This window comes from Lactuca sativa, chromosome 4 (assembly GCF_002870075.4).
Source record: "Lactuca sativa cultivar Salinas chromosome 4, Lsat_Salinas_v11, whole genome shotgun sequence".
In the NCBI taxonomy this organism is placed as follows: Eukaryota; Viridiplantae; Streptophyta; class Magnoliopsida; order Asterales; family Asteraceae; genus Lactuca; species Lactuca sativa.
In genome coordinates this window covers 173,400,703-173,415,185 of record NC_056626.2, presented here as the reverse complement: position 1 = coordinate 173,415,185, position 14,483 = coordinate 173,400,703, and the positions used below count along the sequence as shown (strand labels likewise).

Here is a 14,483-nt window from a genome sequence, read left to right as displayed (position 1 = left end):
CATGTTGACCCAACTCGTCGAGTGCATCTGGCAACTCATCGAGTTCCTTCAGTGTTTAGAAAACCGAGAAAAACCCTAGCCAACTTGCCGAATTATCTTATCAACTCGCTGAGGTCGCTCAGTATCCAAAAAGCGAGAAAACCTAATCCAACGCATCGAGTTGTTAGGGCAACTCGTCGAGTTTTCCCAGTATTAACAAATTCACCCCCTTCCAGTCGAAATTAAATCCCCAAATTACAGATCTGGTCCCCTAGTGTTAAGATGCCACGTAAAGTTGCTAACTTTACATCCATGCAAGGCATTAAAGGGCTAAAACACTCAAATAAAGCTTATCAAGGGACTTAGGGTATTAAGGAAGGCCATGACTTGATAAAGATGGCAACTTTAAGTCCACAAGGGCCATGAGATGTCCAGATCTTAAGCCATATCTTCATAACATGCTCAAATCCAAGAATGGTCCCAAAATAGGCTAATAATGGCCATTAACTTTCAAGGGACAAGATCTAGCAAAAGAATAGTCAAGGTATCGGCTTTATACCTTAATATAGCTGCCACAACAGAGAAATCCCCTTATCTAAAGCTTCTCCTTTCAACTATGCACAACCAACTTCAACTCCTTCAAGAAACACCATGGAACACAAACTTTTAACTCACACACAATCGAAAATAGGAGATGTTACACGATTTAGGGTTTCTCTGGACTGAGAGGACGATGAGGGAGGCTAACAATGAGGCTTAAGGCCTTTAAATAGGGTGCAAACCTTCAAAATTAGGGTTTTCCTTTCCAGCGTCTACTTGTCGAGTTGGGTCTCCCTCACTCGTCGAGTAGACCCTTAATCCCGCGTCCATAAAGATCCCTACATGACGAGTTGGAGCTCCCCAACTCGTCGAGTTCCAGTCCAAACCCTAAAATGCTGAGAAATAAATAATACCTGGATCAAGCGTTACAAGCACCATTTACATCTTCCCACATATCAAATCCCTTATTGTACGAAGAGATACAAGTGAACCAAGTGTTATAATTATGATTGTTGAGTTTCTTGACACAACCAACAACTTGAAGTTTTGTCATAGATGTAGGCTTTGATACCAGTTTGTTAACCTGGGTTATGAACACTCCTTGTACACAAAGGTGTGTCTATTTCTTAAAGAAGTAAATTATAGGAACTAGAAAACCAGGTAGCCCTATGGCTTACACAAAAATAGAAACTGTAAAAAAGAATTGACCCGCTGACATGTGACATGAGAGCAAGAAAACTGCCCATTACCTGAAAGACAAAGTCAAATGATTAAAACCGGGAAATAAACACAAGGGCAAAAAAGTAAAAATGATAGAAATGTGCATAATGAACCAAGCACGTGACAGGTGTTGTACTTTAACAAGTTTCACGCTTTATTATTTTATAACGACAATGGGTTTGAGTGATGAGTTTTTTACTTGATACGAGCAACCTAACGTGTTGTTTTCGAATTATATGGAATGAATAACTTTTTTTAAAAAATTGTTATCGTGGGTTGTATGAGTTATATTTTTTAGTGTTGTAAAACTATAATTATTTAAATTTTAATGTTGAAAAGATCTTTTAAATTTCAAAAATCAATTTATAAACAGTCTTTTTTTAATAGACTACAAAATTTTGATCTTTCTTTATTTTCCTGCAATTTCTATATTTATGGTCCTAAAACTATCTTTTAGAAAACAAATATCTAAAATGAATTGATGAAAGATTTTCTTTTTGAACAGCTACAACATTGGTTATTTCCATTACAATTAGGAATTTGGTATGGACACACGAAAAACAAGGTAAATGGAATACTCGAAACTAATGTCATTTTGGTAACTCCTTTTGAAATAATACTTTTTTGTTTATAACTTTTTAATTTAAAAGATAAATTCTCCTTCATCGTTCTACCTTTTTTACGTGGTTTGGGCATATGAAAAGCTGAATCTTTCAAGCCCATATTCATCATATATCATGAAGAAAAAACTACGATCACCCTAAACGTAAAACGAAAATACAATCCAAATACTTGAATTTTGATTGGATCCCCGTTTATTTATTAATTAATAAATTTGCAGTTTCATTCATACATCAACCGTTTTCCGTCCACCATACAACAATTTAAGAAGAAGAGTGCGTTTAACTCGTCGCCGGCGAACAGGTTCTCTACCGGAAAATCAATGTCTTCAAGAATTAGCTCTCCATTTGTAAGCATTTCCCCTTATTTTCTTTTCTCAAATTAACATCATATATACATTTACATCACGAATTGTTCAAGGGTTTTGCTAATTGATTCCTTTTCCAAAATGGGTCGTACTTGTAATCTGGTTTTAGGATGAGAAAATGGCTGGCGACAATGGTGAAGAACAAGTCAACATATGCATGCTCTGTTTTTTCTTCATGACTATTTAAGAGGCGTTAATGGTGAAATTTCTGAAGGTTTTATTTATTATAAAATGGGAAACGAAAAGAGAGATTTAGAGCCGGTGTTATTGAAATTCGCTGTGCCTTTGGCATTATCTATCGGCGGAATTCTTTATTCTTGGATCATGAACAAACAATCCAAAGCTTCTTCATCCTCACATGATTCTCGTACACGTTCAGGTTTCTGTTTTTTTGTTTGTTTGTTTCTGATCATGACAGTTATTTCTTCATGTTCTTGAGGATAAATGTGTGTTTAGATTGCAACAATCTGATGAATTCAAGAAGCAATCCTCAAGCATCCCAAATAGCAACCAGTTCTCTCCATTTTGATCCTTTGTCAACAGACAAACGTGTAAGATCCTGTTCGTTTACACCATTTTTCTTCATTATTCATGGGAAATTGACTCTTAAAAATCGGCTTAATATTAAACAAATGCATTAGTTTACAAAAGGATGTGTCTTTTTAGGCATAAACACATGATGTTTGAATTTTGATTCGTGTATGACATACATTGCTTACAAATTAGGCAACTCTTTCCTTTCCTGCCATGATTCTTTGCCTTCGTGTTTGATCTTTCTTTCCTAAAATACCCTTTTCAACGTAGGACAAGTGTATGAAATATACGGGGTTAGGAAGGTAATTTCATGAAAAGTATAACATGGCATCTTCTCTCTTGTTGTTTAGAATCTTGGTTTCTATCTTATATAGGGGTTGCATGATATCGAATCATTCAAAGGGTATCCACGTGGAGAAAGGGATACCAATGAGCAAGAGATCAAGAACCTAAGAAACTCAGTCAGAATCCTAAAAGAAAGAGAACGAAATTTGGAAATCGAGTTACTTGAATACTATGGTCAAAAAGAGCAAGAAACTGCTGTCATGGAGCTTCAAAATCGTCTTAAACTAAATAACATGGAGGCTAAACTTTATGCTCTTAAAATCGAGTCTTTGCAAGCTGATAATAGGAGATTACAAGCACAAATGATTGATTACACGAAAGTTGTAACGGATCTTGAAGCCGCACGTGCCAAAATAAAAATGCTCAAAAAGAAGCATAAATCCGAAGCCGAACAAAACAAGAATCAAATCTTGGATTTTCAACAACGAGTTCAAAAGATGCAAGATAACGAACACATACGTGTGGTTAAAGTTGATCCGGATTTTGAATTAAGCCAAAATAAAGTTAAAAGTTTGGAAGCTGAAGTTGAAGATTTGAGAAAATCGAACCATAATTTGCTGTTAGAAAATTCCGATTTGGAGCGAAGGTTAGATTGTGTTCAAATGATCGCTACATCGGTTTTGGAAGAAGGCGAAGTAAGTCGTTTAATCTTTTTTTATTTTGTGTCCAATTTTTCCATTAATTTCTTTTATTTTATTCGGTTATGTTATTGTCTAATATAAGCTAGACATGTTTCCATTGTGTTATGGTCTAATCTCTTCCCTTTAAAGAGCTGTTTTTGCAAGAAAATAAATAACTCCACATATACTATATCAATCTAACATGGTATCATAGTTAACATCCAGGGGCATTTTAGACCGTTAGTGTCCTACATCAGTTAGACATGTCCGGTCTACTTTCATATATATTAGAGACGAGCCATGTTCAAACATAAATGACATCTATTGTGTGAATGTATAATTCATTCGACCAATCATTTTCAAAAGAAAATTTAAATATCCTCCTCCATTTTCTTCATAATTATCCTCCTCATACAAGATTATGACATGTGGATACAAATAATTTTTTTTCTGGATTTTGACACTTGTCTTGATCTAATGAGTAGGAGGATAAGTAATAACAAATGTAGTATAATATTTGGTTCTCTTTTCAAAGTAAGCAACTACATTTTAGGCACCTTAGTCAAAATCCGGATTTTAAGGGATTTATTAACAGAATTAAATGATTTAGTTAGTTAATTTACCAACAAGTCCTAAAATGATTGGTCTACAACGAGTTATAAATTCACACAATACTTATTGATTTTCATTTGATCCTAACTTTGTTGTGTAGAACGAAAAACTCAAAGAAGAAAGTGAGAACTTGAAGAAACAAAATGAAGACATGTCACAAGAAATCGAGCGACTTCGAGCGGAAAAATGTGCTGACGTGGAAGAACTTGTTTATCTTAGATGGATTAACGCGTGTTTAAGACACGAGCTTCGTAATTACAATCCGGGACCCGATAAAACAAGTGCAAAAGACCTCAGTAAATCACTAAGTCCAAAATCTGAAGACAAAGCTAAAAAAATGATCCTTGAATACGCAAACAAAGAAGGTGGTGGAGAAATGAATATAAACATAACAGACATCGACTCAGATCGATGGTCAAAATCTTCCATGATGACCGATTCAATGGAACTTGATGAATCCTTTATCAATGATTCATTGCCTCGTAAAAACAACAATAAGTTTTTTGGGAAACTCATTCGACTTTTAAGAGGGAAAAGCAGAAATTCATCAAGATCATCTGATAATCGGAAATTAAGAACATGTACATCATCAGTGGGATCATCTAATCGTAGTTCGATAGATTCAAGAAGATTAACTCGTAGACATAGTGATGTATGCTTTTACAAACAGATTGATTCCATTGATGAAGAAGATGATGATGATGATGGTGGTCGTTTGTGTTCCTCTTCTTCGTGTAGTAAAGATAAAGAGCTAGCTAAATACGCAGAAGCTTTAAAAGACACACGTGCTTCATCGAACTTGAAGTTGCACAGGAGTTCCTTATCACTTGATTTCATTTAATCAATCTTTTTTTATTGTAATATTGTTAGAAACTTAGAACTTTTGACCAAATACATGAAAGTATACATATTATTGTCTTATGAATTATGTCAACAAACATTATATAAAAGTATATATTTATTATTCTTTTTGAAATTTTGTTTTGTTATCATTCCTAGAAAGCGTTTCTAACGTAACCCATGTTATTTTTTATCTTACGAATTAGAAAAAGAAAAACTAAATAAATATTTAAAGAGTTGATATCACAGAAGCATATCTGACGAGTACTTCTCAAAACGGCGACGTTTAATCATTTCCAAAGTTTCGAAAGTTCCCCCCTTCCGTAATCTAGCCGTATGTCTATAAATAAGCAATTTCTTCAAAAATCACTTTCATTCAAGTTAGAAACCCCATCTTCGTTTGATTCTTTTCTGTAATGGCGAAATGCGTTCTTCTTCAAGCTTCACCACCACGACCACCGCTGTTACTATCACCCCGCCGGTTACTACCACCACCACCCACAGGAAACCCGTTTTCACTTTACGCCGGTGATCTCCACCCAAGCGTCAACGAAATTGACCTCTATATCTTCTTTTCTGCAATTGGCCCATTACATTCTGTTCATCTTTGCATAGATCGTTTCTCCCACAAATCTCTTCGCTACGCTTACATCAATTTCTACTTTCCTTTTAATGGTAATAACTTTACTTCCCTTTTGTTGTATCTTGATTTGATTCTTGATTTAATCGTTTTTGTGGGTTCTTGATCTTATTGGGTATTTTGTTTAACAGCTGCTGATGCATTGTGTCGATTAAACCACATGGAATTAAAAGGGAAATCCATCAGGTTAATGTGGTGTCAGAGAGACCCTATTTTGCGAAAAACTGGAATCGGGAATCTTTTTGTGAAGAATCTTGATTTGTCAATTCATGAAACTAAATTGGAAGAGGTATTTGGGATATTTGGGAGGATTCTTTCTTGTAAAATTGCGAAAGAAGGTGATGGAAAGAGTAAGGGATTTGGATTTGTGCAATTTGATTCAGAGGACTCGGCTTTAGATGCTCTCGATGTATTAAATGGATGTGTACTTAAGGGCAAGATTTTGTAAGTTTCTTTTGGTTGTTAATTTATTATCTCGCTTTAGATTTAAGTGTTTCTTGACAATGACATTAATGTGTTTCGATATTTAGAACTGTTGCGAAGTATCTCAAGAAAAGCGAGAGGAAGAAACCCCAATTTACAAACGTTTATGTGAAAAATCTGGATGAAAACTTCACAGAGAGTTCGTTAATTGAAAAGTTTTCAACGTATGGAAAGGTGACAAGTGCTGTGATTATGAACGACAAAGAAGGAAAATCAAAAGGGTTTGGATTCGTCAATTTTGAATCTCATGATAACGCTAAGATCGCCATTGAAGCCCTAAACGGTGAAGTAATCGGTAAAAACTGATCATTCCATTGTTTATCTAATTCGAATGTTCTTGTTTTTAGAAAGATTTACATCTTTGAATTTGTAAACGAAACAGGTTTAAAGAAATTGTATGTTGGAAAGGCAATGATGAAAGCTGCAAGAGATTCTTTCTTACGACGTACCCATGTTCAAAAAACGAAACCCATTATTACTTCAAATCTGTATGTGAGAAATCTTGCTACATCTGTAAACGAAAAGGATCTTCGTGAAGTTTTTGGTGCTTTCGGTTGTGTTGTTTTCACGAAAGTGATACGTTTCAGTAATGGAGTAAGCAAAGGAATTGCGTCTGTTTGTTTTTCGAAACCAGAAGACGCCATGAAAGCTGTGAAGAATCTTAATGGTGATTAGTTCTATTCAATTCAAATCTTGTTTATCCGATTCTTGATTTTACGATTCATTTACGTTATCTTGGTTTTTTTTGCAGGTTTTTGTTATCATGGAAAGTACATGAAAGTGACAGTTGCTATGAGCAGAGAAGAATATGCGAGAAGATTGCAGACACTTTTTCCCTTCACCTTCTTTAATAAAGTTCGAAACTTGAAGCCATATTTGGAAACTAATGTTCAGAAAGATGATGATCATCAAGTAAATGAAACAAAATCAAGCTCCTGCAATGGCGGTTTTGCTTTACAAGATCCGAAGTGAGAAGAAGTCTTCTACTAAATCATGGAACGAATAGAAACAAATACGTGTAAAATTGAATCTGGGATTCTTGAATACAACTTGTAATCGATGATTTTGAATTCAAACATAACGAAAAACAGAAGTAATAGTAATGGAAACTCGATTTTGCCCTTTTCGAATTATAGAACATTGTGTACATGAAGTAATACAAAGTTTATATAAAAAAAGTGCGATGATGATTGATTAACCGAGGAGGGCGATTCCGGCGACGATTAAGGTGTCAGCAAGGACTTGATTAGCAGCTTCAGATGGATGAAAACTATCCCAGAACACAAACTGAGTCGCGTTGGAACATGTCCCGATCGATTTAGGGTTACATAAGAACACCGTCGTCTCCACTCTTCCTGTTCCACAACACCCTCTCGACGCATCCACAAACCCTAAAATCACAGATAAAAATAAACGATTAGATGTAATCACGTAAACGAAATCGAATTCAGACTCTAAGGATATGAAATTTCAGACTTAATTTGAGTCACTACCATGGGAGGCGGGATCTTTGATGAGGTCGTAAAGTGGTTGAAAGATGTCGAAGATAACAATCTTGAGACCTGGGAGTTGTGATCCGAGTTGGGTTGCAGCTGAATTTATCTTCTTGTTGAACGATTGAGCATCTGTGTTGATTTTGCTTACACACCCCTTTTCATGGGATCCGAACAAAGTTCTCACCGCCGGCAAGCAGCCAAGCGGTGGAAGTGACGTCACTCCGATTCTCCTTGCTCCTAATCCATACAAATCCTGTTTTCGTTTGTAACCAATTAGTAAAATCCACAATAGTAAAACATCTGATTTCGAGAAACGTTAATGGCGGATTAGGATTAATTTTACCTTGACGAAGCTTGAAAAGATTCCGACGAGGTAGGATCCGTATTGGTCGGCAGTGTAGACTTTGTTAATGAAAGGGTTGACGTAATAGTTCTGAACGTAGTCGGTGTTGCCGGCGGAAAGTAAGTATAAAGCGTCCTTAGTTATGGAGGCGGCTTTAGAACTTCCGGCGACCTGTGCTAGCTTACCTTGATACTCTTTGTAGTATTGTAATTGTTGCGATAATGCAATTGCATGCTGCATATTTCGAAATTAACGATGTGTTAATTATCATCGGAAAAGATAACAGCTAATTCACTTGAAGAAAATGTTGGGTTTTTACGCTCGCAATGGAAGTTCTATCATCCAAACCAGCTCCGGCAGACGCAAAATTGGCTCCGATGAGAAGATTATTTCCGGAAGCTTCAGGGCTGAGATACGCCGGTGGGTATGTTTTGAATCCAAGTGTATCAGCTGTAGTTAAGTAGCAAACATTTAGTTTTATCATATGTTGAGTTTCAAAACATGCATGTACACCGATGGTGTAGTTAAGTTACCGGTGATGTCGGAGGCGAGTTTGCCATTGCAGAACCTTCCGGTGGCTTGGTGGTTGGCGAAGTCGCGGCCGTAGGGTGGGTAATTAGCTTTGAAAAGGGTGTTGAGGTAGTCGTTGTTACCCACATCAACGGCGGAGTCACCGAAAGTAATGATGGCTGGAACTAGGGTGGTGGAGTCTTGAGCTTCACCGGAAGTAATGGCGATGGCGAGAAGTGAAAGGAGCAGCGCCGCCGCCCATGGTGTTGTTCTGCTGGGTGTGGAAATGGACGCCATTAACAGCTTTGTTGGAAATTATAATTTGGGAGTATGTGTGAAGGAAGGTCTGTTTATAAAGATGGAGCATTTAATGGACGTCGTCAAGGTTGGTAGAGACTCCATTAATACAGATGGGTGATCATTGATCATTGTTTTGGTTCGACAAATGCACAGAACGAAGTCTGTAAGTTTGAGCGTGCTATGGAGGTGGTTTAGTTTGGATTTCATTTACCTCTAAAATGATGCTACATTTTGTTTCTTCACGATATATAATAACAATAAATACTAAATGTACCACATATAGTACATATTGGATTTCATTTTACCGCTGATATCAACACAAAGATTTTTGTTATAAATGGTTTTGGAGTAAATTATAGATTTGGTCCCTTTAGTTTGTTTCAATATGTACTTTTAGGACAACTTTTGAAAAATTCATATGGCTTGTCTATGTGGTTTTCAAATCTTGTACTAGAGGCGCCTAAGATAAAAACTACGTAAAATGAAAATGCCTTAGTTTTGTTTTTTCTTTTTGTTAATTTTTAAGCTTATCGGACGATTTCTATAAATTAGTACTCCCTCCGTCCCAAAATTATTGTCTACGTTTGATTTGACTTTTAAAGTATTTCAATGTCAACTTTGACCATAAATAACTTTATTTGTGTTATATAATTTTGGATGAAGCTTATAACAATGAAAATATATTTAAAAAACAATATATTCATATATCTTGCATAAAAAATTATATAACAAAAGGTAAATTATTTAAGGTCAAAGTTGAACAAACGAAACTTAAAAAGTCAATTGTGGACAATTATTTTGGGACGGAGGGAGTATTAAAAAACACCATAAAGGCCTAAACTCTAGCTGATCGATGAAGCTTGTCGTTGCCCGCACCCTTTTCGATCTTATCACATGCAACTCTGGAACCCACCTCTCTCATTAGCACAACAAAACCTACATCTCCCCCCCCCCCCCTCTCTTTCAACTGCAAGTTCGACCCATGTTGTTGAAATCCACATCCTTCCCATATTTTATTACTTCATATTGATTTGGGTTTAGGTTTAATTGAGGTTTTAGGTTTGAAGACGTATTTTAGTTCTTTAGTTTCTTATTTTCTCTTCATTGTCTTCTTCATTTTAATTCTTTAGTTTATTTTTCACATTGATTTGGGTGAGTTTGCAAGGAGCTTCATAAAGATCTCTCTTTCCAAGCACCATAATTTTGTTTTGATTTCAAAATTAGGTGTGACTTGTTGGTTTTGACTTTGAGCGGGAAACGAGAAAACCCAAAAGTTTGAAGATCATAAACATGGGATAGTTAAGCCAAACCCATGTCAAAATCTTGGAACCGAGTCAACCGATCAATCTAAAATAGGATCCTCCAGATCACATGCATGGTTTGAATATAAGATATTTTTTGTAACCTCAAAGAATTCAGAAACGATACTAGAAAAAGGATAGGTCAAGCCTAAAGAAAATGGATACTCGGGGAAGCAAACCCAAGTATGAGAAACAAAGATAGGTTGGGCATGAGCGTTAAAAGGCTTGAAAATAGTTTCAGCAGGAAAAGCCCCACCCGTTTTTAAGGATTCAATGTCATTATCATCAAAAGAGCATGTCTCTTCGTAAGTCAGGATCTTTTGATCGAAAAAATCCTCGTCGGGAAGAGTGAGGACTCTTGCGCGCGAAAGAAGTGTCATTTTACCCATGATAAACACGGAAAAAAGAAAAATAAGAGAAATCAAATCAAGAGGTTTACCTTGGGGATGACTGATAACACTTGAGAGATAGCTAGAAGAAGTAAAGAAGGATCAATAACCACTATTATTACCGAACACAACCCCAAAGGGAACACACTATCCGCTTTAGATTCACTGAACTTGACCCCCAACAAGTATATGATGCCTAACATCTTAAGGCTACAAGTGCCCTAAGATCCGAACAACAATGGGTGAAAAAGTCTAACCGTCACCCCACGACATCCAATGCATGCTAGAGACCAACCCTAGTCACAACACAACTCAAACTTAGGAAACTTAGATAAACTTCATTAGGTGTTTGGACCATGTCTCGGATCCCCAAGCCTTTATCAGACAAGAACATACAGAGAGGTCCTCAACACAATCCTCGACCCGAGCCTAACAAACTATCCTTATGTACATGTCAACACGACATCCTATAACTGAACTTTTCACAAACTCAAGGTCACATAAGGATAATTTATGAACACCGCTCCTAACATTTGAAGTTCTACTACCTCGTGCCAAAACCTTCAACTAATCATAGATGACCGTGATAATCACTAAAACCGGCTGATATACCATGACCCGAACATTCTTAGTCCATAAACCTCCCAAATATGATTGGTACAATAGAGAGGCTAAATTGCATCACCACATACACTTACGACCATACCCTAATATGAAGGTTGACATCAAACATTCAATTACTCCCATACTTAGGACGATACGTGATAGAACATTCAACAAAGAAAGTGTTGGATTAGGTGTCTAAGCCCATAACTATAATTGGTATGTACTTGACCCGAGAGTAGCATGGTCCATTTGGGTTGCATATCACCACGACAATTTGATAGGATGGACTTTTGAGAAGAGGTTAATTATGATTTATTAATATATTGTAAGTTCTAATATATTAATATGAAATCATATCATTTAATTAGTATTGATCAAGAATTAATTTAATGATCAAAAGAGACTAATTAAATGTAAGGGGATTGATTTGGTAAATCAATCATTCTTATGGTGTGGGCTTATGGTTATTTAGGATGGGCTAAACCAATATGGTAGTCTATGAATAGTCCATGGAGTTTTTAAACCATGGATTCTAAGTAAGATGAAAAGTCATTCACATTAGGGTTTACATGGATGTAACCCTAATCCTAGCCACACTATATAAGAAGACCCTAGGCTACTAAAATCGTGACCCTAGTGATCTTTGTAAGACCATAACCAATTTTAGCATGCATAAACTCTCTCAAAAGTCATCCTTTATCTAAGGTGTGTTGTGAACCATTTGAGATGTCACACTTGGGGCACTAAGTTCTTAAAGGCCAAACACAGCAAGTTCTACAAGCTACATAAAGAGGTAAACTTCTAACTAGTATTTTATGTTGTTTATGTCAATTGTATGCTAGTTGTAGGCTTAAAGCTTTGGAAACAATATTGCATGTATAATTAGAGAAAACATAGATCCGAAGCTTTTAGGGTTGTACGTGCACCATAGGATGTTGTAGTATACTAAAACTCAATAGTAGTATCATAGCCATGGGTTGTTTTCTATTATATTTGATGCAAATGTGTTATTTTTCAAAGCTGAAAAACTGTCTAACAGGCCTACTCGATGAGTCGATACTTGAACTCGATGAGTAAGATGAGTTTAGGCATGAACTCGACGAGTCCATAGATGGGCTCGACGAGTTGCTTGTCCAAACAAAAAAATTTCGAGTTTTTTTGGCCTGTTTTAGATTAGAATCATTACAACAAAATGTTTTAGTTCATAAAATTTGATTTTGTTGATATGGTAATGATAATTCTCATCTAATGAAAAGATAATTGTCAAAATGTTTAAGAGAATTGTGAGTTTAAATGATAAACTATATTTTTTTTTTGTAAATTGTTGATATGAATTATCTTGGCTTATGAGTTAATTTAGATCATAAAAAATTATGTGTTAGATTTGTTTGAAAAAATTGATCTTAAATGTTTTTAAAGTCTTTCATAACTTGTCCTCAAGTTATGGAACATGAAGAGTCTTTTACATAAGTGGTTTTATGAACTCCATAACTTGTCCTCAAGTTATGGAATTTCTGGAGTCTTTTCATAAAAAACCATATTAACTCATAAGTAATGGAAACCAAGAGTTTTGAAAAGTTTCAAAACTTTCCCTATAGTTTTGAAATTTGTAAAGTCTCACTTTTGAATACTTTAATTCCAATCCCTTGAATTTTAAAAGTTGAAATACAACCCTTATACTATTATATTATTATAAGTTTAATAATTATATATATATATATATATATATATATATATATATATATATATATATATATATATATATATATAAAAGACAAGTCAGTCTTACCGTTAGTAGGCCTTATTCACGAAGCCGATCTATAAGAGGGGTATAAGGTTATTATCTATAAAATGGCAGTTTAATAGGTATCCACTCTCACCCACCGCTTCCTTGACTGGTGGAGGGTCGTTATCTGAACGGGTAGGATAAGACATTAACTCTCATTATAAATATAATGATAATTATAAAGTGACTAAACGTTTATTAAATTCCCAATCTTAGTTACTTTAGGAAAAATGTGAATTTGGTGCTAACCTGTGAAATTGCACTTTGCACCTTGTTAAGTCTTTAGTGGAACGTGTGTGGTTAACCGACACACTAATCTGGGACTGGCCGTGTGTGGCAAAGGGTAGCTTGATGTTGATAATAAATCAATAGAGCGTGTGTGGTTACATTGATTAGTTGGTTGTAACATTGAGTGTACCAAGCTAATTTGCATGGTTATTCACACATTGTTTGTGATCCTCGGCATCCCAGTCACAAACTTGAAGAGCACAATCGAGATTTAAACATGCCATTGAAAAATTCAATGAATCTCAAAGGATTTAGGAATTTCAATCCAATTAAAACTTAATAATCAATTTCGTTTTCATGGTGGAAATTGGTAAATTGTCATTTACCTACCTTCAAATATTTTGCATTCGGATTACGGCATCCTCTTCCGAATTGTAAAATATTGTGTTGGGTCCTAGCCTTAATATTTCATTTGGGTGTTATATTAAGGAATTAAATCGACTGACTTGAATTTCTCCCATTATAGATGTCTAGGTCAAACAACTATGGTCTTCCTAAATATTTTGGAATAAGCTTTCATCTTGAAGATGATGTTCCACAGTTGGATCGTGGAAGTGGAAATCATACTTCATTTCCTCCACCTTCTCCAATTATTCTCCCTAACCCACAAGCTCGAGGACTTGAAAAGTTCAAGGTTACTCAAGCCCTACGTGCAATGAAAAATCAATATGGAAGACCTATGTGTACTCATGTCTTGGAGATGAAGTCACATATTGACATGCTGAGAGTATTGAGTGTCATTGTCTAAAGGAAGTTGGTTGTTGATTGGGTTCTTCAACCACTTCCTGAGTCATATAGTGAGTTCATTAAGAACTACTATGTGACAGAACATGACATGACCCATTGATCTTACGTATTTGCTTGTTGCTGCTGAATCAACAATGATTTGGCGCACTGGTAAAGCAAACTTGATTGGAAGATCAACCTCCCAAACTTCCATGGACATTGACAATGGGGACATTGGAAGCCTAGAAGAGATTTCTCTTTCCAAGGGAAAGGGAAAGGCTAAGTCTAAGAGTGTCCCATGTACCAAAGACATATGTTTCTATTGCTAAAATAAGGGGCATTGGTTGCGAAGCTGCCATACTTACCTGAAAGATCGCAAGGATGGTAAAGTCCAAAAGTTTGACTCTACTTCAGGTAAAATCCACTATCTAACTCTA

General features: G+C 35.7%; 3 protein-coding genes across 3 annotated transcripts; 2 read left to right on the top strand and 1 right to left on the bottom strand.

The window, feature by feature from the left end:
- The first annotated feature begins 1,889 nt into the window (after positions 1-1,889).
- Positions 1,890-5,246, top strand: LOC111904666 (protein CHUP1, chloroplastic). The gene is made up of 6 exons (XM_023900406.3): positions 1,890-2,005; positions 2,081-2,209; positions 2,337-2,606; positions 2,684-2,778; positions 3,136-3,741; positions 4,439-5,246. Exons 3-6 carry the CDS (start codon positions 2,381-2,383, stop codon positions 5,177-5,179), a joined length of 1,668 nt encoding a protein of 555 aa, XP_023756174.1. The 5' UTR covers positions 1,890-2,005; positions 2,081-2,209; positions 2,337-2,380; the 3' UTR covers positions 5,180-5,246.
- Positions 5,247-5,573: 327 nt separating this feature from the next.
- Positions 5,574-7,557, top strand: LOC111904664 (polyadenylate-binding protein 6). The gene is made up of 5 exons (XM_023900404.3): positions 5,574-5,853; positions 5,950-6,262; positions 6,349-6,596; positions 6,684-6,968; positions 7,053-7,557. The coding sequence occupies exons 1-5, from the start codon at positions 5,595-5,597 to the stop codon at positions 7,271-7,273; spliced, it is 1,326 nt and encodes a 441-aa protein (XP_023756172.1). The 5' UTR covers positions 5,574-5,594; the 3' UTR covers positions 7,274-7,557.
- On the bottom strand, positions 7,307-8,980 carry LOC111904665 (GDSL esterase/lipase APG). Its single transcript, XM_023900405.3, has 5 exons — positions 8,674-8,980; positions 8,460-8,590; positions 8,141-8,374; positions 7,795-8,050; positions 7,307-7,692 (listed from the first exon to the last, which is right to left on the bottom strand). Exons 1-5 carry the CDS (start codon positions 8,945-8,947, stop codon positions 7,496-7,498), a joined length of 1,092 nt encoding a protein of 363 aa, XP_023756173.1. The 5' UTR covers positions 8,948-8,980; the 3' UTR covers positions 7,307-7,495.
- Positions 8,981-14,483: the final 5,503 nt, after the last annotated feature.

What these genes read in the sequence shown, in the direction of transcription:
- LOC111904666 (XM_023900406.3), top strand. Translation starts at nt 2,381, where the DNA reads ATGCATGCTCTGTTTTTTCTTCATGACTATTTAAGAGGCGTTAATGGT. An exon ending in TGATTCTCGTACACGTTCAG is followed by an intron (nt 2,607 to 2,683) that starts GTTTCTGTTTTT and finishes ATGTGTGTTTAG; the next exon opens with ATTGCAACAATCTGATGAAT. An exon ending in CGGTTTTGGAAGAAGGCGAA is followed by an intron (nt 3,742 to 4,438) that starts GTAAGTCGTTTA and finishes TTTGTTGTGTAG; the next exon opens with AACGAAAAACTCAAAGAAGA.
- LOC111904664 (XM_023900404.3), top strand. Translation starts at nt 5,595, where the DNA reads ATGGCGAAATGCGTTCTTCTTCAAGCTTCACCACCACGACCACCGCTG. An exon ending in TTTCTACTTTCCTTTTAATG is followed by an intron (nt 5,854 to 5,949) that starts GTAATAACTTTA and finishes TTTGTTTAACAG; the next exon opens with CTGCTGATGCATTGTGTCGA. An exon ending in AGCTGTGAAGAATCTTAATG is followed by an intron (nt 6,969 to 7,052) that starts GTGATTAGTTCT and finishes TTTTTTTTGCAG; the next exon opens with GTTTTTGTTATCATGGAAAG.
- LOC111904665 (XM_023900405.3), bottom strand. Translation starts at nt 8,947, where the DNA reads ATGGCGTCCATTTCCACACCCAGCAGAACAACACCATGGGCGGCGGCG. An exon ending in ATAGAACTTCCATTGCGAGC is followed by an intron (nt 8,375 to 8,459) that starts GTAAAAACCCAA and finishes CGAAATATGCAG; the next exon opens with CATGCAATTGCATTATCGCA. An exon ending in TCTTTTCAAGCTTCGTCAAG is followed by an intron (nt 8,051 to 8,140) that starts GTAAAATTAATC and finishes AAACGAAAACAG; the next exon opens with GATTTGTATGGATTAGGAGC.